This window comes from Malus domestica, chromosome 02 (assembly GCF_042453785.1).
Source record: "Malus domestica chromosome 02, GDT2T_hap1".
In the NCBI taxonomy this organism is placed as follows: domain Eukaryota; kingdom Viridiplantae; phylum Streptophyta; class Magnoliopsida; order Rosales; family Rosaceae; genus Malus; species Malus domestica.
This window is the reverse complement of record NC_091662.1, coordinates 9952365-9972178: the sequence shown is the minus strand read 5'-3', so window position 1 is coordinate 9972178 and position 19814 is coordinate 9952365. Positions and strand designations below refer to the sequence as shown.

General features: G+C 39.8%; 4 protein-coding genes and 1 non-coding gene across 6 annotated transcripts; 4 read left to right on the top strand and 1 right to left on the bottom strand.

The window, feature by feature from the left end:
- The first annotated feature begins 4969 nt into the window (after nucleotides 1-4969).
- On the top strand, nucleotides 4970-10842 carry LOC103456117 (histidine kinase 1-like). Of its 2 annotated transcripts, none has more exons than XM_008395758.4 (13): nucleotides 4970-5315; nucleotides 5580-5822; nucleotides 5921-6718; nucleotides 6918-7165; nucleotides 7407-7566; nucleotides 7642-7768; nucleotides 7860-7949; nucleotides 8046-8240; nucleotides 8346-8415; nucleotides 8489-8531; nucleotides 8775-8915; nucleotides 9029-10195; nucleotides 10446-10842. In XM_008395758.4, exons 1-13 carry the CDS (start codon nucleotides 5124-5126, stop codon nucleotides 10659-10661), a joined length of 3690 nt encoding a protein of 1229 aa, XP_008393980.2. In that variant the 5' UTR covers nucleotides 4970-5123; the 3' UTR covers nucleotides 10662-10842. The 2 variants fall into 2 exon arrangements, with proteins under 2 accessions (XP_008393980.2, XP_028946280.1); XM_029090447.2 differs by having other exon boundaries at nucleotides 4988-5315; nucleotides 5918-6718.
- A 406-nt stretch (nucleotides 10843-11248) lies between these two features.
- Nucleotides 11249-14139, top strand: LOC103456126 (proteasome subunit alpha type-7). Its single transcript, XM_008395768.4, has 3 exons — nucleotides 11249-11842; nucleotides 12629-13043; nucleotides 13753-14139. Exons 1-3 carry the CDS (start codon nucleotides 11670-11672, stop codon nucleotides 13912-13914), a joined length of 750 nt encoding a protein of 249 aa, XP_008393990.1. The 5' UTR covers nucleotides 11249-11669; the 3' UTR covers nucleotides 13915-14139.
- A 444-nt stretch (nucleotides 14140-14583) lies between these two features.
- TRNAI-AAU (transfer RNA isoleucine (anticodon AAU)) lies at nucleotides 14584-14657 on the bottom strand. Its single transcript has one exon. It is a non-coding gene; the product is annotated as a tRNA-Ile (tRNA).
- A 30-nt stretch (nucleotides 14658-14687) lies between these two features.
- Nucleotides 14688-16595, top strand: LOC103456135 (uncharacterized). Its single transcript, XM_008395781.4, has 3 exons — nucleotides 14688-14823; nucleotides 15924-16037; nucleotides 16262-16595. Exons 1-3 carry the CDS (start codon nucleotides 14806-14808, stop codon nucleotides 16397-16399), a joined length of 270 nt encoding a protein of 89 aa, XP_008394003.1. The 5' UTR covers nucleotides 14688-14805; the 3' UTR covers nucleotides 16400-16595.
- Nucleotides 16596-17364: 769 nt separating this feature from the next.
- On the top strand, nucleotides 17365-19754 carry LOC103456142 (protein POLLENLESS 3-LIKE 2-like). Its single transcript, XM_008395790.4, has 4 exons — nucleotides 17365-17895; nucleotides 18030-18242; nucleotides 18330-18485; nucleotides 18581-19754. Exons 1-4 carry the CDS (start codon nucleotides 17719-17721, stop codon nucleotides 19493-19495), a joined length of 1461 nt encoding a protein of 486 aa, XP_008394012.2. The 5' UTR covers nucleotides 17365-17718; the 3' UTR covers nucleotides 19496-19754.
- The last annotated feature ends 60 nt before the right edge of the window (nucleotides 19755-19814 follow it).

Below are 19814 nucleotides of genomic sequence, written 5' to 3'. Positions count from 1 at the left end.
TGCTTGTGCGTAGATCAAGCTGACGTTCAACATACGTTACTGCCATGGCCCAACTCAGACATTGCAAAATATCCCTTGATTGCATAGTTCTCAGTATCACTCAGCCACTTGCTGTGATGGCGCTTTGTGCCGAAAAACTGAATGGCACCGCCCCACAAAAAGAAATGGACACCAAGCTTGACAGCAAGTGAATGATTAAAAATCTCGATAACCTCGAAAAACGTAAACTTTGGAGTTGAAAAACGCAAAAGTCCCACCTGCCTGCATGTACGCCATATAATTGCATGTTGTTCGGATATGGGCACATGCAAGCTTTGCATAGTTGCAGCAGATAATTGTAGTGGAGATAATATATATAAAAGGTGAATGCATGGTTGGAGTTCGTGGATGACCCGTTGGTGGTGTCCATGCCACTGCTAATGGATGATTGCCTTTGCCTGTTTTTTTATGATGGTGTCTCTTTCTTTTTGAGTTGGTGGTCGACACATTAATTCGTCAGATAAAAAAAAATCTTATCTTCTTTCATCAGCTTTCTCTGTCCAGCACGACATTGAACCTCAGCTCAATGATATGGGTCCATCTGAAAAGCAACTTGGGATTGATTGTATGATCCGAAAGCTACGATGTTTAAGATGTGTGAAGCTTGGCGACGTGAACTGGATCGGAGAATCTGGGAGTTGAGGAGCTCTGAGCAGGAGTTTGTGCTGGATTGGCAACTATAGTCGGTTGCAGAGCATAGAGTGTGGAACAGCATGAGTCAGCAACACATAAATAAGCACAGTGTTGTATGTGCTCAGGTTGCAGAATGATTACAGTTGCCGTGAGCCCCTTCCTCCACTTCTTCTACTATAGTATCATTGAATGCCTGCAGATGCGCCTTCACTGTATCAAATGTTTACATACTAATAAACAAAACAATCACCTTGATAGCGTTAATGCCATGTAACCCAACACACATTGCTTATCGCACACTATTCAATTACCGTGACAGTATGCATGTGCTGCCTACTAAGCGTGCCTGTGTTAACTGTTGATGCATTTATCATTGCCATTGTGCTCATCCAAACGCGCATGCCACATGTTTGCCGCACCTATCATGTATTACACCACACTGTACTGAGCAAGCTGTAATGTGTATGCACATGTTAGATGTTGCTGTAGCAGTGCTTAATGATACTTGGCGCTAGAATGAGGGTTATGCATGAATTTCAGCACTAACATTGGTACACAGAGCAGGAGCAAAAGTGCAGACAGAAGAAGGGTGGCGTAGATCCGGTATTTGAGTCGGGTTGACCCGTTGGATAGGTCAGACTCGGACGGATTGAGAGGATATATGCTGCACCTGCTTCATATATGCATATCAGATATGTGGTGTAGATCCGGTATTTGAGTCGGGTTAACCCGTTAGATGGGTCAGACTCGGACGGAGGGAGAGGATATATGCTGCACTTGCTTCATATATGCAGATCAGAGATGTGGTGTAGATCCGGTATTTGAGTCGGGTTGACCCGTTGGATGGGTCAGACTCGGACGGAGGGAGAGGATATATGCTGCACCTGCTTCATATATGCAAATCAGAGATGTATCAAAGACTGGTTCCGCTTGGATCGTCTTCGAGTTGGGTTTCTTGACTCGGTCTCACTTTCCCTGTCTTGAATCACCAACCCAGCATCGACAAAAGAAAACTCAAGATCTGCAAGCCAGAAACTCCTCTTTGGGGTCTCTCTCAGCCCATAAATCAAACCATTTTCCTCTCCTTCTTCTTGTTGTAAATGCTGCTCTTCTTCTTCTGGTTCTTCACCGGAGGAGGAAGACGAATACGAGTTGGACTCAGTGAGTTGGTGGGTTTTTTGTGGAAGAGGAAAAGTTGCGAGGTGAGGAACTCGACTGGCGGAGGAGGAAGACGACAAAGGGGCGTCTTTGGTGATGGATGTGTTACCAACTTGGTGTTCTTCTGATGGAGAATATATTGAGTGCCTATCTCCAGTCCAAGATCGATCGTTAAGAATTTGGGGGCCGATATGCCCACATGCAATGGCGATCATAGGCCCACATGCAATGGTGATCAGATCGCCAGGAGTGTAGACAGGCGGCAAGTAGCCTGAGGATCATGTGTAGAAACATGGATGACAAGTAAGGGATGTTCTTCATGAGAGAGAGAGAGAGAGAGAGAGGTTTAATTCCCTGGGTTTCCTAAATACGAACCCAAAACCCAAAAAGCAATGACCTTTATCTTCCCTGTGAGCTTATGATGAGTGTTTGAGATTTGGATCTTTTCTGTTTTTGGGTTTTTGTGATTTTGCAGATTCACAGCAGAGGTGAAAAAATGAGAGAGAACCGACACAGCTTTTTGTACTGATTCCCATAAACGGCGCCAAATGTTGATGCACAAAATCGGAGGTCTTAGAACAACGTAAATCCTACCGTGAATCTGCATGAAAGTAAATAACACAAGATGTATCGTGGTTCACCCCAAGGTTTAGGCTACGTCCACACTGATATTGTATTTATCTGAGAGGTGAGGGAGAGAACCTCTAAATATGAGAGGGGATGTGAGAGGGGTGAGAAGGCTTAAGAAATGACATCCTCTAATTGTGAGGGTGAGGAGTCTTTTTATAGAATAAGGGCTCCTCACTTATTACATATTTGCCCATTCCTTTATCACATAATTACATTTAAGTCCCCTGAGTATTTGTACAAGATCTAAATACGGAGGCCCTAAATATGGTATAAACAACTTTAATTAAGGACTTTGACCCCAGCTAGGTTACATTTACAAAGCTTTATTCCGAATCATTTCAACCTACCAACTAAATAAGAAACATGATGACAGTTGACAAAACTAAAAGATCGTTGGGAGAATCCCACTATGCAATTCTAGGAGGAAATTTCTAAGATCTTACATGTCCAGTAAAATTGTCCTCAGTTTTTAACCCTCACTCACTCAGATTATCTCGACACTTGGTTGCAGAGACATCCAAAGTATAAAAATTGAATCCTCATCGCTAACGTCATCTTTTTAGTCTGTTGAAAGAGGTTTTGAGTTCAAATTTTACGAATCTTAGACAGTGGGGAGCCAAAATTTCATGCGAGGAGGGACCTTTCACAAATGCAAAAAAAATATGACAAATAACAGTTACAAAACTACTAATCAAAACACCATTATAAAACATGCATCTATAATATTTTATATTTTCAATAATCATAATTGTCTCTCACGAATTTTCATATTTTAAAACCGTAGCATGATAACCTCTTATCTATACTATTAAATTTAATAAGAAGAATTAATCAAAAGGTCCAAACTCTAACACTTAAGTAAGATGTAAGATAGACGAGAAACAATAAAAAGGTTATAGAAATTAAGATAGATTTTACAAATAGTATTGTTTTTGTTGAATTAATTTGAATTATATATGAAAATAGATATGAAATTTCAAGAAATGAGAAGAATAATAGCTTTTTAGTCTTGGACTCTTGCTCCTGGGTTGCACTGTGAAAGAAAGACTAGAGAAGTTTTTCGTTTTAATTAAAAGTGAACGGGTTTAATGTTTAGAGGTTTTTTGTTTTATCAAAATGTTAAAGGTTATTGATTTTATATCCAATAAATAAATGTTAAATTAGTGTTGGGATGGAATCAAATATGGGAGTTGGAGTTTTAAATAGGAGATGGTTTATAATGTGTTTTGTATTATTGACTAATAGGAGAAGGGTAGTAAAGAAGAATAATGAAAGATGTTTATAGGGGAAGACTTGCAAAAAAAATGTGAGGATAGGCCTAGGCCTATCCTATTCTCTTCTTCCCTCGGCCCCTGATCTCAGATGTTAAATTATAGATAAAAAGACATCAAGTGATCAAATCTGCAACCGATGTCCTATGTTCGATTCTTCATTCTCTTATCGACAATATCTAAACAAAAGCATCTTTAATTTGGTGCTAAACCTTTTACTCACTCAGATTATCTTCCATTTGGTGAATTTCATTGGTAAACATCCAAAGTATTAAAATTGAATCTACTAAATCCAGTTGATGGATGTAGCATGAGTTTAACACTATGTTTTGATGAAGAAATTTAAGATTACTAAAGAATTTTAAAATGACGGGATTTTATTTTCTAGAATTTGTAAATTTTCTTATTTTGTTAACCTAAAAGAACAAAGAAATTGAATACATAATTTGTTATTTTTAAACTCTCAATCATAGAAATTGGGAAATGACACTTATTTACATAGAATTTAAACTTGGGAATTTGTGGTTCCAAATTCCAAGTTTTTTCTTCCACGCAGAAATTATAAATTTCTATGTTTATGAAACCAAACAAAGAATTGGTGTATGTCAATTTATATATTCTGATTTTTATTCAAATTTCAAGTTTATTTCCCTCATCTAAATATAATGTAAAATTATGATCCACTTGCATTGATCTACTTTTACTCACCCTGCAACCGAAATTTTACGTTCGATTTTTCTTTCTCCTTTATCGCTCGTATAAAAAAAAGACAAAACAAAACATACATTATATCCAGTTGATAAGGTTTCTTTAGTAGCATGATCCTGGTGGGCCCTGGCTAACCCACATCATGTAATTCTCAAATAGCTGTAATGGAGGAAGCACCAAAAATATGTTCACTCCAATGTCGGCTTCTGCCTTGAACAACCGGTTGGGTTGCCTTAAATCCAAAAAGCACCACCAGAGAGCCAGCAGTCAGAGTTTGGGCAAAAGCAATATTGAAAAAAAAGCAGATTTTAGACAGATGTGGCATTGATGCTTTGGATTGATAGAAGGAATAAAGTGGTGTGCCACACACCCTATTTTACTTCTCACACACCTCTTGATAATTTTTGTCCTTTAATCTTCTTTAATTCATCCGATCTGATGGCCGAAAATTAAAAAGATGTGTGAAAAGCAAAATGAGATGTGTGGATATCACATCCGGAATAAAAACCACCCACAAGCACTTCCCACTCACAACACAATTGCATTAAGCAGAATGTGCTGTGACTCGGAAACCAGTATATTTTATAATCCCACCCTCTCCAACACCTCTCTCTCTCTCTCTCACACTCTAAGTTGCAGGATTTGTTTTAAGTCCCTTGTGAGAGTTCTCATGAATGTTCACCAATGGCAACTCCTCTAGGAAAAGTGTTTGATAAAATTTCAAGTTTTGCCACACCTTGGAGAAGGAGCAACACTACAACTCCTCAGGGAAGAAGAATCTTTCATAGGGATGTTGAAAGAGATCAGTTCCAGTATGGAAATGGTCATTGCCTCTCCTCCTACTACAGCGTCTTCGTCGCCCGCCTCGCCATCATGGTTAGTACAAGTTCATGCATCTCCTAAATTTGAAAGTTTGTTCTACATGATCAATATGTTAAGCTTGAAAGGGCACTCGATTTTTCGCCTTGTTGAGAAACCCTGCTTACCGGCAACGTACAGCTCAATGTGTTCATAATTGTTCTATTTGTGCTTTTGACTAGTTAATTTTGCATATGTGTCAAACTATGATCTGCAGGACGGAGAAACTTAGCACACTGATTACACATAGCCTTGTTATATTGATGGTTTTTTTGTGTGCAGGTTATGCTAGCAATTTTAATAGGGCTACTAACCATACTGACATGGCATTTCACAAGGATCTACACTGCAAAATCGCTGAGCAACTTAGCATACGGGCTTCGCTATGAACTTCTGCAACGTCCTGTGTTAAGGATGTGGAACATCTTAAATTCCACGGCAGAAATAACAGCAGCGCAGGTTAAGCTCTCGGAGTATGTGATCAAACGGAACAGCAACCCTACCAGTCAAGCAGAACAAGTGGAGGTTGATGAATTGTTACGCCTTTTTCATGTTCTTGTTAATTTGATTTGAGACTGTTTGACCTATGTTCTTGATTTGATGCATTTTTGACCTCTTAGCAGCTATATGAATCAATGAGGGCTGTGACGTGGGCAATGTTCGCGAGCCGTAAGGCTCTCAATGCAATCACTATAAACTACAGAAATGGTTTTGTCCAGGCATTCCACAGAGATCACAGGAGCAACAATACATACTACATCTACTCTGATCTCGCAAACTATTCGATCAGCGCAAGTGGTGCGTATGATGCTAATGCACTGTCAACACATCAGGCGTGGAGTGATCACTCCATACACGGCAACATTTCTGCAAAATGGTACCGCGAGCCACTTGATCCCGTCACAGGGGAGAAGACAGGGAAAGCAACCCAAATTCAACCGGATGATCTGATCAACATTGCAGGGCTTTCACAAGTACCGGATGGTGTGGCCACTTGGCACGTGGGGGTGAGCAAGTATTCGGATTCACCACTTCTTTCGGCTGCACTGGCAGTTTCCGACCCTTCAAATAAAAGAGTAGTGGCGGTTGTGGGTGTTACTACAGCTCTGTACAGTGTAGGGCAACTGATGAAAGAGCTTGTTGAGTTTCACAGTGGACATATTTACTTAACTTCTCAAGAAGGTTACTTGCTTGCTACGTCAACAAATGCTCCACTTTTGAGGAATTCGACGAGAGGGCCTAAGCTCATGATGGCTGTCGATTCTGAGGATCGCATAATACACTCAGGAGCAGAATGGTTGCAGCGAGCCTATGGTAACAAGTTTCCTCCTAGTCACGAGGTTCATGTTGAGAATGCCAGGCTTGGAAACCAGCAGTATTACATCGACTCGTTTTTTCTAAATTTAAAGAGACTTCCTCTGGTAGGCTTTCTCTAACATCAGTATTGTTCTCAACTTGTACTTAACCGCGTGCTAGCGCAGTAAGTGTGATGTTTCATCATAAAAGGCATCGGTTTAATTAGGAGTGTCGTATTTTATTTTGTCAAGCTTCCGACTGTGAAGAATAGGCTTTCTCTAAACCATTTAAGAAGGAAACTAAATCAAGCTACGGTTTGTGCAGGTAGGGGTTATCATCATTCCGCGAAAATATATAATGGGGAAGGTAGACGAAAGAGCGTTCAAAACGTTGGTGATACTGATATCTGCATCCTTTTGCATTCTGGTGATTGGATGTGTTTGCATTTTCATACTCACGAATGGAGTTTCAAAGGAGATGAAGCTGAGGGCAGAACTGATAAGTCACCTTGATGCAAGAAGAAGGGCTGAGGCCTCTAGTAACTACAAAAGCCAATTTCTAGCCAATATGAGGTAGAAAAATTCAGCATTTCCGAGAGTTTGATATATAGCTAATCTCTTTAATGCCCTCTTTAGTTACAAACCTACGCTACCAGGCTCGAAAGCATTTTCGACACTTAGTTGTTATGACCATTATCATGTATACTTAATCTCTTAGTGAAGATACTTGTGAAGATACAGGTTTTGCTCGTAGATTAGTTTAAAACACGTCTTGTGATCTAATCCAACCGTATGTAACTTTGTTGCATTGCAGTCATGAACTGAGGACACCAATGGCGGCGGTGATTGGGCTGCTGGACATTATGATCAGTGATGATTGCCTTACAAATGAACAATACTCCACAGTTACTCAGATCAGAAAATGCTCGACAGCTCTACTTCGGCTTCTCAACAACATATTGGATCTCAGCAAGGTTAGACATGGAGACATTGCACCGTTTATCCGAAAAAGAAACTAACGATCGGTTATGTTGGAATATGTTTTGCAGGTTGAATCTGGAAAAATGGTGTTGGAAGAAGCCGAGTTTGATCTGGGAAGAGAACTCGAGGGGCTCTTCGACATGTTCTCCGTGCAGTGCATTAACCACAATGTGGAGACTGTTTTAGATCTCTCTGGTATTACTTAAACAGAAATTATTAGTATTTCATTTAGAAGTCATTCTATTTATTTCATGAAAATTTATTTGATCGATCTTTTTTTCTTCAGATGATATTCCGAAATTAGTTCGAGGGGACTCTGCAAGAGTTGTTCAAATATTTGCTAATCTAATCAGCAACTCTATCAAGTTCACTACATGTAAGTAAAACTTCCATACCATAACGATTTCGCTAAGCTCTGTTTTATACAACCTTTGTTGTGTTTTGTATGACGAATTGTGACAAATGTTTGCAGCGGGTCACGTTATACTTAGAGGATCATGCGAGAACTTCAACATTTCTGGTGACACCAGGAGAATCCTTCTTGATCAGAAAAATTTGTGGCCGTCTCATAAGGCAAAGCTGAAGCAAAGCAACCATGTAAAAAAGGCTTCCAACAAGGACGACAACAAAATGATTCTTTGGTTCGAAGTTGATGACACTGGTTGCGGTATGCAACGGAGAACCTTATTTCAAGCACACGCGCAAAAACTCACTCGGAAAACGTTTTTCCCAAGATAACTGTGTCGTTTTATCTTTTTACTATATTTTGCAGGAATCGATCCGAGTAAATGGGAGTCTGTTTTTGAAAGCTTTGAGCAAGCTGATCCCTCAACAACTCGAACGTAAGTAATTCAAGCAACTTCCACTGTCCTGTGGTTTTTTCCAGCATGCTTATCTCTGTTATCTTTTTTTCAGGCATGGGGGAACTGGACTTGGACTTTGCATTGTACGAACATTGGTGAGTTAACAATTTCTTATGTAGAGTAGTCATGCATGTCAAAGTAAATCACATTCCACGACACCTAAACACGAAGATTATCTGAGTTTCGTGTAAGTTATGACCCTTGAACAATCAGCTGCACGCTTGAAACTTCGCCAATTCTAATCAGTTTTCACCCTGATCTGCAACAATGTTATGTTATTCTGCATCTTCTCCATGATTGCTTTTATGCTTCAAATAATTGTATAGTGGTGATGACAGGTTAACAAGATGGGTGGAGAAATCAAGGTTGTAAAGAAGGACGGGCAGGGTACCTTAATGCAATTTTACTTGGTTCTCAATACGCCTGCAGATGGCACGGAGCAACATTGTCAAGTAGATTTTGCAAAGAAAAATGTAGTGGTAAGTTAACTTTCTTTTCGATTTTCAGGTTATCCGAAACTAGAAACTGAGACGCTATATGGGTTTCTTGTACTTATCTACTAAATACTACTAACGATTGAATGTGAATGCAGGTGCTGCTTGCACTACACGGCAGCATGGGGAGGTTGATTATGTCCCAGTGGTTGCGAAAAAAAGGAGTGTTCACTCTGGCAACATCTGAGTGGAATGAACTGACACAAATTCTTCGAGAACTCTTTCATAACAGGAATTCATCTCATAAAAACAGTTTCGAAAAACAGTATTCGCTGAGTGAATCTTTGAGAGGTGAAATACGAAATACACGTGACATGAGGAACCCAGCTTTCGTCATGGTTGTCGATATAGGGCTGCTTGACCTGAGCACAGATATATGGAAGGAGCAGCTTAACTTCCTTGATAAATACTCCGGGAAAGCAAACTTTGCATGGATGCTGAATCATGATACATCCAACGCTGTCAAGATGGAGCTCCGAAGAAAAGGGTATGTTTTGATGGTTAATAAACCGATGTACAAGGCGAAAATGGTTCATATTTTGGAAACTGTCATGACAGAGAGAGATCTTGACACGCAGAGGAGATCCGCAACCAGTTTGACAAACAGCACAAAAGAAGGTGACTTGCACGAATGCCTTGAGATCGATTCTACTCATTTTTATGTTCCCAGTAGCTCTGATGATTCTGATATATCTGAAAAGAACGACTCTAATTCTGAAAACACATCTCATGTCGAAGAAAAGCAAAGAGACGGGATCATGAAACCTAGTTCCCCGCAGTACCAGGCGGTTAACAGCTGCTTAGTTGAACTCACAAGCGTATGCTCGAAAGACAATAATTCAAGGAAAGAAGACACAGAAGATACGGAACATAAAGCAATGAGCAACAATCAAGCATCCCATGCAACAAAATCACAATGTGAAAACTCGGAAGTTCAAGAACATCGTTCGATCACCAGCAGTCCTAAAGAGAATGGTTGTTCATATAAAAGTAGAACTACAAATCAACAGAAATCTCTCGAAGGCGTGCGCATTCTACTCGCAGAAGATACACCGGTACTGCAGAGAGTTGCAACTATAATGCTCGAAAAAATGGGGGCTACTGTGATTGCTGTGGCTGATGGACTGCAGGCAGTAGATGCTCTCAACTGTGTGAACAAATCAGAAGATTGTAGAAAGGAATTTCACTCGAAAGATGGAGATACGAACTTGGATAATCAAACATGGGGTTTCCGTCCATTCGACTTGATTCTAATGGACTGTCAGGTAAGAATCAGAACTCAAAAAACACTTCATATCTATTTGCTTAAGCTCTTAAAATCTCGTCGGCATTACATTATTCATGATGGAAGAATTAAACCCTACTACTTATTAGTACTAAAGAACCCCTAAACCCTATACAAATCCTATGCAAATCTGGCTGCATTGTAAATGTAACAATTTGTTTCTTAAACATGCATCGCATCGTGTCATGACTCGTGAAGTTGATGAACTTGCGCGTGTTTATGTGAATCAGATGCCGAAGATGGACGGTTATGAAGCAACGAAGGCAATCAGGAGATCGGAGGAGGGGACCGATTCGCACATTCCGATCGTTGCCCTAACAGCTCATGCAATGTCATCAGATGAAGCAAAGTGCTTGGAGGTGGGGATGGATGCTTATCTGACAAAGCCAATTGACTACAAGTTGATGGTGTCTACCATCCTTTCACTCACTAGAACAACAACCTAATTAACTTTCCAACTTATCAGGCAAAAATGTAAGCAAATTTAACAAAGTTTGCTTAGGAAGCCTTTTTGATGTGTAATTAGGGAATAATACTTGGAAAATACAACCTATAACCTTTAAATTAGAGATGTATAATCCAATTTTCCTCTTAATTATGTAGACTAAAATGTCACGTATGCCCCTATAGCTTCTTGTGTTTTGCTTGGTCTTCTTTTGCTAAATTACACTAAAAAGTATTTTGCAGGCTAATTAGGCCAAATCAAAGTTCACACAAATTTGGCCAAGCAAATTTGTTACTAAGTTTTCAGTGTTTGTTTTCATTTTTTTTTTAAATATTTTCATTTTCAAATAAATGAAAACGGATTTCGAAATCGGCTAAGTTTTGAAAACTCACACATGTAGCTTTTAAATTACGGTGTTCAATTTTCAAAAAAGTGAAAAATACAACCTACTAAACAAGTTTTTAAATTTATTTTTAAATGAAAGCAAAAAATTAAAAGGGTTATCAAACGACCCGAAGACGTTTTTTTGTAGACTGGAGAGAACATATTAAAAGACTTGGTTGCTCAGTTAGAGCCGAGAGAATGGGAGAATTAAACACAATATCTAGTATTAATCAAATGAGTTTGAGTTACAAATTCATCATGATTTGTGAATAAACGTTTGTTTAACCAAAATTTAAAAAAAAAAAATTACAAACTTGACATTTTAAAATTCTTATTGTGCACGGCTTATTAATGTATTTTTCTTCTAAATATAGAAGTTTGGAGTGCACAATGAAGATTTTGCTGTGACAATAACAATTCTCGTAAATTACATAAAAACCAAGAAGCTTAAATGACCATTTTGCCCCCATAGTGCGAAGAGAAAATTAACAAGTGACTTGTGGCCTAAGTCGAGAACAGCAAAATATAATTGTCACTGCGAAAGAGAGCTCCCAGGCCAAAAAGCACCAGCTCCCCCGAAAACCCCAGATCAGAAGAAAGAAGAAGAAGACGAGGCAGTAGAAAGATGGCGAGGTACGACAGAGCCATTACGGTTTTCTCTCCTGACGGTCATCTCTTCCAGGTCGAGTACGCGCTCGAGGCGGTCCGTAAGGGTAACGCCGCCGTCGGCGTCCGCGGCACCGACACCATCGTTCTCGGCGTCGAGAAGAAGTCCGCCGCTAAGCTCCAAGACTCCAGGTATCGAGATCACACGTACATATTTTGTTTTCTTTGCTTTGATCTAACTGAGGAAAATTGAAGTTGGGTTTATGGTTAGGGTTTTTGAATCGCATCGATTTCTAAATTTTTTTGGGTTTTAATCGCTGTAATTGGTTTGAATGGTGGCTTAAATTGCAGTTGAAAGTAATGGGCAAGATTTCAATTGGGTCGTTGCAATTTTAAGACGAATAAGATGTCAATTTTAAGGTGGAATTTCTAGTCTAATCAGTGAAAAAAATATACTTTTCACTTATTTCTGAAGTATTCGACAGCCCATTTGTTTAAAATAATCATGCTTGGAAGTCCTAATCGAATCCGAAAAGTTATTAAATTGTCGGAGACTCTTTCAGTAGACTGCATTAACTAAGCCCTGTAGATTTCTGATACAAATATCTGATTTGGTGCTTTGCATTCTCTACTGGGATTGAATTAAGATAGTTGCTGAAGAAGTTATCAAAAAACTATATAGGGTATGCGTGACCTATATGTACATTGGTGTTGATAGGGTTGTATCGATCTATGATGCACCTTTCGGTCATCAAAGGATATGCCCTTTTGGTGTTTGGCGGGATTGCTATTTGTATGATGCCCCTTGCAGACCTACCCTTCGACTGGAGCACAAACCACACATTAGTTGCTCGTTTTGGATGCAATATATGTCATAAATCAATTTCCTTTGAACATTATGAGTAGTTGTTAGGGAAAAGAAAAAGAGATTGTGCTGTGGACTGTCTTTATAACCATATTCTTTCTTCTGCTGTGCAGATCAGTGAGGAAGATTGTGAACCTGGACAATCACATTGCTTTAGCCTGTGCTGGGCTCAAAGCAGATGCTCGTGTGTTGATAAACAAGGCACGGATTGAATGTCAAAGCCACAGGCTTACTGTTGAGGATCCAGTGACTGTCGAGTACATAACCCGATACATTGCTGGTCTTCAGCAAAAGTACACACAAAGTGGTGGTGTGAGACCATTTGGTCTTTCAACTTTGATTGTCGGATTTGATCCATACACAGATTCACCATCACTATATCAGACAGATCCTTCTGGGACTTTTTCAGCATGGAAAGCCAATGCAACTGGAAGAAACTCCAATTCGATAAGGGAGTTTCTGGAGAAGAACTATAAAGAAACTTCTGGGCAAGAAACTGTAAAGCTTGCAATCCGGGCTTTGCTTGAGGTAAGTTGTTTGGGCTTCCTTTATTTGTTGCACATAGTTTTCTGTTCTCTGTGACTGATCTCAGAACATTCTTGATGTCCCAAACCCAGATTCGATTTAACGAATTAATTTAGGACCCATCATTTTGTTCTGTGTTTCAAACTATATGTTAGTTGGGAAAGTTTCTAAATGATAATAATGGGAAGGCAATAAATTTTGTCCATCTGAGGCTACACAATGTTTGAAATGTGACATAATGGTGAATAGGATATGCAAATCAAAATGCATAGCAATTTTAGATGCTTGTTCAGTGTCTTTGTTCATATAATGCATTCGTTTTGAAAAGGAGCGGATTTATACTTGGCTCTGACAAGGTGAATGACAAGTTAAGTTTTTTTTCTAGACCTTAAAGCTTGATCATTTTAGAACTGCCACTACTGGCCTATTGCCAGCACTAGAAATGACACAGTGGCTTAGCATGTGAAATTGTAAGTTATGATGAACTAAAACCGTGCCACATCTTCTGCTCAAATTGCCTGCGGGTCCAAATAACCAGAGAAAATCTAGTGCGCCATTAAGGCATTAGAGTCTAAATTTTTTGCATGACTATCACTATTTACCTTGAGACTAGGGAAGAGAGCATGTCATTTGTACTATTGTATGCTATATGTTACATATTTTGTTCCCGAGAAGTATAAATGTTCAAATTGTCTAAAATCTCATTTTGTAGGTTGTTGAGAGTGGAGGGAAAAACATAGAAGTTGCTGTGATGACGAAGGATCACGGTCTGAAGCAACTTGAAGAAGCTGAAATTGATGCCATTGTTGCTGACATAGAAGCAGAGAAAGCAGCTGCCGAGGCCGCAAAGAAGGGACCTCCCAGGGAAACATGATCTTACGTATTTTCCTTTGGCAACTTTAATTTACGATGAACTCCACCTTGCTGTTCTTTTGGAGTTGTACTTTGCACTTGATTTGGCTGAAACTGATCTCTACCTCCTGCATTCTGTATGCTCATGAGCTTCGAAATTGCTAGTTATTACAGCTTATAACTTCAAATGGATTGAGATTTGCTTATTCAAGTTTTAATCGAAACTGCTCGAATTGTTGTCTTTTAACTTTGCGATTGCTTACGGCATCTATAAGAAGTAAACATTAGCGTTTATTTTAGCTGTTCCGGCCAAGAATGGCCTGTCGGGCAGGCTCTCCAGTGTCTACCGTTAAAACTCTCGTTTCCAATTGTAACGAAATTGGAAATGTAGCACACTGATGCATCAAGATGAAGGACTAGAGAGCTTGCCACCCCTCCATTACCATGAGAGTTATCAAGACTGTCATTACAAACAAACCAGACACATTGGCATATTGAGTGTGGCATGCCGTCTGGTTCCATAACGACATTCTTGATAACTCTCTCTACAATAACGTTTCTTGACAACCTTCTTACCATCACTTGTAAATTTGAAACTAAATCCAGATTTGATACTACCATCAGTCTCGCTTAAAAAGTTATCGTTTAGGTTGGCCAAAAAAAAATAAAAATAGAAAAAGACTTATTAAAATGGCCCATGCAGGTCTCGAACCTGCGACCTTCGCGTTATTAGCACGACGCTCTAACCAGCTGAGCTAATAGGCCAATTTGTTATCATTTTCCTAATTATATTATATAAAGTATTGATTTATGAATCTCTATTACTGCCTCTCGTGGCGGGTTTCTTGCTACTTTCTAGATCCTTCTCTCTTCCCCGAGATTGGAAACCCCACGGAGACCCAGAGCTTCCGCCATGAAAGAAGATTACGAGGTACTCTTGTCTGTCCGTACTCCCAACTTAATTTCATTTTTTGCTTTTATTTGGAAGAAATTGATTTCAGTTTTAATTCTGATATTATTATCACGACCTTAATCTCTTCTCTCTTTCAACTAACCCTCGAATCATCACCTAATTCCAACTTAAAAATCCTACTTTCGTTTATTTGGGAATTCATTAATTTCAACCCTACCCTCTAGAGCTTCGAATTTGTGTGAGAATTTTACATATAAACCAACCCAAATCAAACTCTCAAACGCCCCAATTCATAAAAGTTGGGTTTGATCGGAAATTAGGCCCAACAGTCGTCAAATTCAGGAACCCAAGTGATCTGGAGTGAATCATTCTCAAGGATGAAATTTTGTAGACCCCTTTCCACCCTCCAAGCTAATCCTGCTCGAATCGCCGTAGCTTCCGCCTGCAATGGGGAGAAAACGTTTACCAGCTTACTAGCCCCGCCCCTCCAGTTATTTGAGCCTCGTTCCGGGCACCATCAATAATTCAACATTCGCCTTGAGATGGCCGCGATATGTTAGTTCTGTAAAATGCAGTAAGAATATGCATGTCTGAACTGTTTTGGGTAACAATTTATTGGTCTAATGGGGAATGACATTGTTCCATAATTCCGGTCTTTGTTGGTCTAGTGTTTTCGATGTGCCCCTTGTATGTGCCCCTTGTTCCAATGGGGCACGATAGTACTCCATCTTCACTTTCCTCACGATTAGCTAAGGAACTAGAGGGCTAAGGTGAATTGACAGCCAGAAGCTGTTTAGATTAGGTCCGGCTTTTATGATCGAGTTTGGAAACTCCACGAACATATAGTCTGTTCTATTGATAATATAGTAGATTTCACTTGTCATTGCTTTTGTTGACTGATATGCTTAAATTTGGTGACGGAACCATTGGTACCATTTCAAGTTCGAATGTCTTGATTAGTTTGTGTACTGCTGGCGGAAAGAGGTTTTTATAGTTTGAATTTGTTACTTTCGTTTATGTTTTAAATCAACTGGTTTTTGGTGTTGGAAGTTTGATGAGATACTTTTTAACTGCCGAAACGACTCTAATTCGCTTTGCATTGGCCTTTGTTTATATAGATTGACCAGAAAAAGCAAGCCGCTGCTGATGTTTTGTATAACTATTCAAAATTTGTGATGGCATGCATTGGAAATCAAGTTCGACCTTGTGACCTGAGGTTGCATCTGATGAAGGTAATCTGGAATTGATTGTTTTACGTTACTCATTTGCAATAGTGCCATTTATTTCTATATTGCTTTGACAACGATGTAATGAGGAACGCATATAAAATGAGGTCTATTGCTCCATTTGAAGTGATGGCGACCAAAGGTTATCTCAAGAGAGGATAGACCTGCCCTGTCGGATTCTTGCCCCGCGTATAGATTATGTTAACCGATACTCTCCTCTTATTCTTCAGGAAATTTCAGGTATACCAACTTCTCTGAAGAAAGATGCATCCCAGAGAGCAGCTTCCCCAGATGCAATGGGCGAATCATCAAGCTCGGGTACGGCTAGACTTGACAAAACAGACAGTTTTCGGGACCGGTTGCTGTAGTCCAAAGTGGTGGCCGTCAGTTGCTTGATGGTCAAGGCCTTTGGCTGCCATGGCTACCGCCTTCTCGTATCCGGTTGTATGTAGTGATCTCGTTTGTGGGACATTTGTAATGTGATGCAGAAGTTCATCTATCCTTGTACTTTCCCTTTTTTCTTTTTTAGGATGCAATATAATTGAAAATTTCAGAATTTTGTTAGAGCTGGGTGTGCTGATCATAATGTTGGGCTTGGGTGAAACTTTTTTCTCTCTTTCTGAGAAACTGGGCCCAGTGGGCCTATGGCCGTCTGGTGGAGATTGATTTGGGCTTATAACTAGGTAAAATATTTTTCCGGGGCGGATTGGGGCAACATTATATCAGATTCCTTTTGAAGGAAATGAGAATTTTTAACCTAAATTCCTGAAGAAAGGTAAAGGATCCTCGCCTAATCCTTTTCCTGGGGATCCAGGGAATCCAGTGATTGTTTATCGTACGTCCTGCGGTCATAAATTATTTAATTTAAAATTAAATATAAATAGTACTTAATGAAAAATGACTTCACGATATACGATGAACGGTCATGATCACGAGGGATCTTGCCAGGATCCCCAGACAAAGGATCTTGAGAGGATCCTTGTCCCTTAAGAAAAATGTTTGAAGCAAAACATGGGAGTTCTTTGTTCTAATAACCACTCTACAAAGATCATTTTTGAAAGAAAAAAAAAATTAGTTAAAACTAAAGTTGTTTAGTTAGTCAACTATTAAAATAGATAGACAATAAGCAATACTTTTATCCATATTGACCATTTATTTTTATATTATTCAATGACTAAATAATCTCACATATATATCTATATATATATTTACAAAAATAATTTTTACACAGTGAGTTATAATATAAACAGTTCCAATCATGTCTTTTTCAAATTTTATTTCTTTATGATTTTTCGCAATCTTATATATACCCTCAAAGAATCAGACCAATCATGTATGAATGTATGACCATACATTACAGCGGTGCGGATACGCGCATAGGATCATTTTCCGCAACATTATACAAACACACACCCCAACGGCTAGTTGTAGAACGGTAACCCCCAACGGTCAAAAATTCGAATCCATATATTTTACTCATATTACCCCCACAAGTCACACAGATTCCTTCATCCTCTTCCCTTCCCTTCCCTTCCCTCTCTCTCTCTCTCTCCCTCTCCCTCGCCTCCAATCTTCTTCTCTCCTCAGAGACTTTCTTTCTCTTCAATCCAAAGCCTTCCACATATCTTCTTCTTCATCTTTAGATTTCGCTTCCATTGTGAGATCAAATCATTCATAATCTTCAAAGATGTTGCAGGATATGTGGAATGCTCCGCCTGGTTTCAGACCCACCAAGTCTGCTCCTTCCTCTCCGGCCAAGCCTCTCGGAGTTTCGAGGACTCGCTCTGTCGGGACGGAGTTGTTTCACGTGACTCACAAAGTCCCGGTAGGCGACAGTCCTTATGTCAGAGCCAAGAATGTTCAGGTAGATAAATCTTCTGGGTCCTTTTCAAATATTTGTTTTCAAAACTTGAATTTTTCTGGTTTTGATTTATGGTTTTTTTTTTTTTTTTTTTTTGTATTTCATTTTTTTAATGATGGGTTTCAAAATTTGAATAGCTGGTGGAGAAGGATCCGGAGAAAGCAATCCCGCTGTTTTGGGCAGCCATTAATTCTGGGGACAGAGTGGATAGTGCTTTGAAGGACATGGCGATTGTGATGAAGCAACAGAACCGGGCGGAAGAAGCTATCGAAGCCATCAAGTCGTTGAGACACCGGTGTTCGGATCAAGCCCAGGAGTCCCTTGACAACATCCTTTTGGATCTTTACAAGGTACTTTTTGAAAACCCCAAAAAGAATTTCATAAAGTTGAATGTTTACAATTTACTGATAATTTTGGGTGACTTTTAATTTCTATAGAGATGTGGGAGATTGGATGACCAAATAGCACTTTTGAGGCACAAGTTGTACTTGATTCAGCAAGGGATGGCTTTCAACGGAAAGCGCACGAAAACCGCCAGATCTCAGGGGAAGAAATTTCAGGTCTCTGTGGAACAAGAAGCCACTAGATTACTGGTGAGACTGCAATCCAAAACCAAAACCAAATATTTGTTTAATTCAACTCCGAAATCACCGAAAATTAGTACTAATTAATTTTATGTGTGTCTCAGGGGAACTTGGGGTGGGCTTTGATGCAGCAGAACAACTACATTGAAGCAGAAGATGCTTATCGCCGAGCACTCACAATTGCGCCGGATAACAACAAGATGTGCAACCTCGGAATCTGCCTAATGAAGCAAGGAAGAATCTCCGAGGCTAAGGAGAATCTCCGCCGCGTTAAGCCGGCAGTTGCGGATGGTCCAAGAGGGACGGATTCCCATCTCAAGGCCTATGAGAGGGCTCAGCAGATGCTCAAGGATCTCGAGTCTGAGATGATGAACAAGGGTGGAGACCGCGTCGAGCAGAGCAGACTTTTCGATGCCTTCCTGGGTTCTTCGTCGATTTGGCAGCCTCAGCCTTGCAGAGACCACCACCATACAAGCCTGCCGGCAACAGCCGAGTCTGTGAAATCTCAGCCCGATGAGTTTGCTGATGAGAATGTCAATTCTTCAAACATTTTCGCGAACCGGAAGATAGGATTTCCTCAGACTAAAAGTATTAATCAAGTCCCTCAACCAAACTCATTGAATGTGGCTGCAAAGCCTTACTTCGCAAAGTTCATTCCGGCTCCCCCAACCGCCTCTCAATTTGCTGAGACCCTTAAGAGGACAAGGTCTGGGAATGCTGCTAATTCAATGAGAGTGACCGAGGCGATTGAGATCACGAAACCTGCTGTGGATTTGGGCGTACCAGAGAACAAGACCAGAAGAAGGCTCTCTCTTGAAGAACCAGGGAATGAGTTGACAGGGTTGTTGCCCGACAACAAGGACTTCGAAGAGGCCATCATCGCCGCGGTCATTGACCCGACAAATGAGGCTGGGAACGCAATTGGAATCAGCAACAGTTCCGGGATGTTTCCGAAGAAGGTTGAGAAGAGGCTCAGGGTTTTTCAGGATATTACACTGTCTCTAAGTCCAAGGGCCTAAACTAACTATAATTGCTTACCTTAATTACCTTAATTCGTTTAATTCGAGGAGTTAAATATTACCTTAATTCGTTTAATTTGAGGAGTTAAATAGTGTTTTTCGGCTGGAGATGAACTTGTTCTCCCCTTTAATTATCTTCTGGCATTGTAGTTGAAGTTGTAATTTGTCAGTTTAATCCACTCTACAGAAGCTGATGATTCTATGTATTCATGCCAAGTCTTTCAACAGAATAAGAAAACCTCTTTAATTTTTGTTTTAAGTTCTCATGCTTCTTCCCTTTGCTGTTTTTCATGACGGCCAGAACTCCCGGGACCTTTGC

What these genes read in the sequence shown, in the direction of transcription:
- LOC103456117 (XM_029090447.2), top strand. Translation starts at nt 5,124, where the DNA reads ATGGCAACTCCTCTAGGAAAAGTGTTTGATAAAATTTCAAGTTTTGCC. An exon ending in CAATTTCTAGCCAATATGAG is followed by an intron (nt 7,166 to 7,406) that starts GTAGAAAAATTC and finishes GTTGCATTGCAG; the next exon opens with TCATGAACTGAGGACACCAA. An exon ending in TTTGCATTGTACGAACATTG is followed by an intron (nt 8,532 to 8,774) that starts GTGAGTTAACAA and finishes TGGTGATGACAG; the next exon opens with GTTAACAAGATGGGTGGAGA.
- LOC103456126 (XM_008395768.4), top strand. Translation starts at nt 11,670, where the DNA reads ATGGCGAGGTACGACAGAGCCATTACGGTTTTCTCTCCTGACGGTCAT. An exon ending in GCTAAGCTCCAAGACTCCAG is followed by an intron (nt 11,843 to 12,628) that starts GTATCGAGATCA and finishes TCTGCTGTGCAG; the next exon opens with ATCAGTGAGGAAGATTGTGA. An exon ending in CAATCCGGGCTTTGCTTGAG is followed by an intron (nt 13,044 to 13,752) that starts GTAAGTTGTTTG and finishes CTCATTTTGTAG; the next exon opens with GTTGTTGAGAGTGGAGGGAA.
- LOC103456135 (XM_008395781.4), top strand. An exon ending in TGAGGTTGCATCTGATGAAG is followed by an intron (nt 16,038 to 16,261) that starts GTAATCTGGAAT and finishes CTTATTCTTCAG; the next exon opens with GAAATTTCAGGTATACCAAC.
- LOC103456142 (XM_008395790.4), top strand. Translation starts at nt 17,719, where the DNA reads ATGTTGCAGGATATGTGGAATGCTCCGCCTGGTTTCAGACCCACCAAG. An exon ending in TCAGAGCCAAGAATGTTCAG is followed by an intron (nt 17,896 to 18,029) that starts GTAGATAAATCT and finishes AAATTTGAATAG; the next exon opens with CTGGTGGAGAAGGATCCGGA. An exon ending in TCCTTTTGGATCTTTACAAG is followed by an intron (nt 18,243 to 18,329) that starts GTACTTTTTGAA and finishes TAATTTCTATAG; the next exon opens with AGATGTGGGAGATTGGATGA.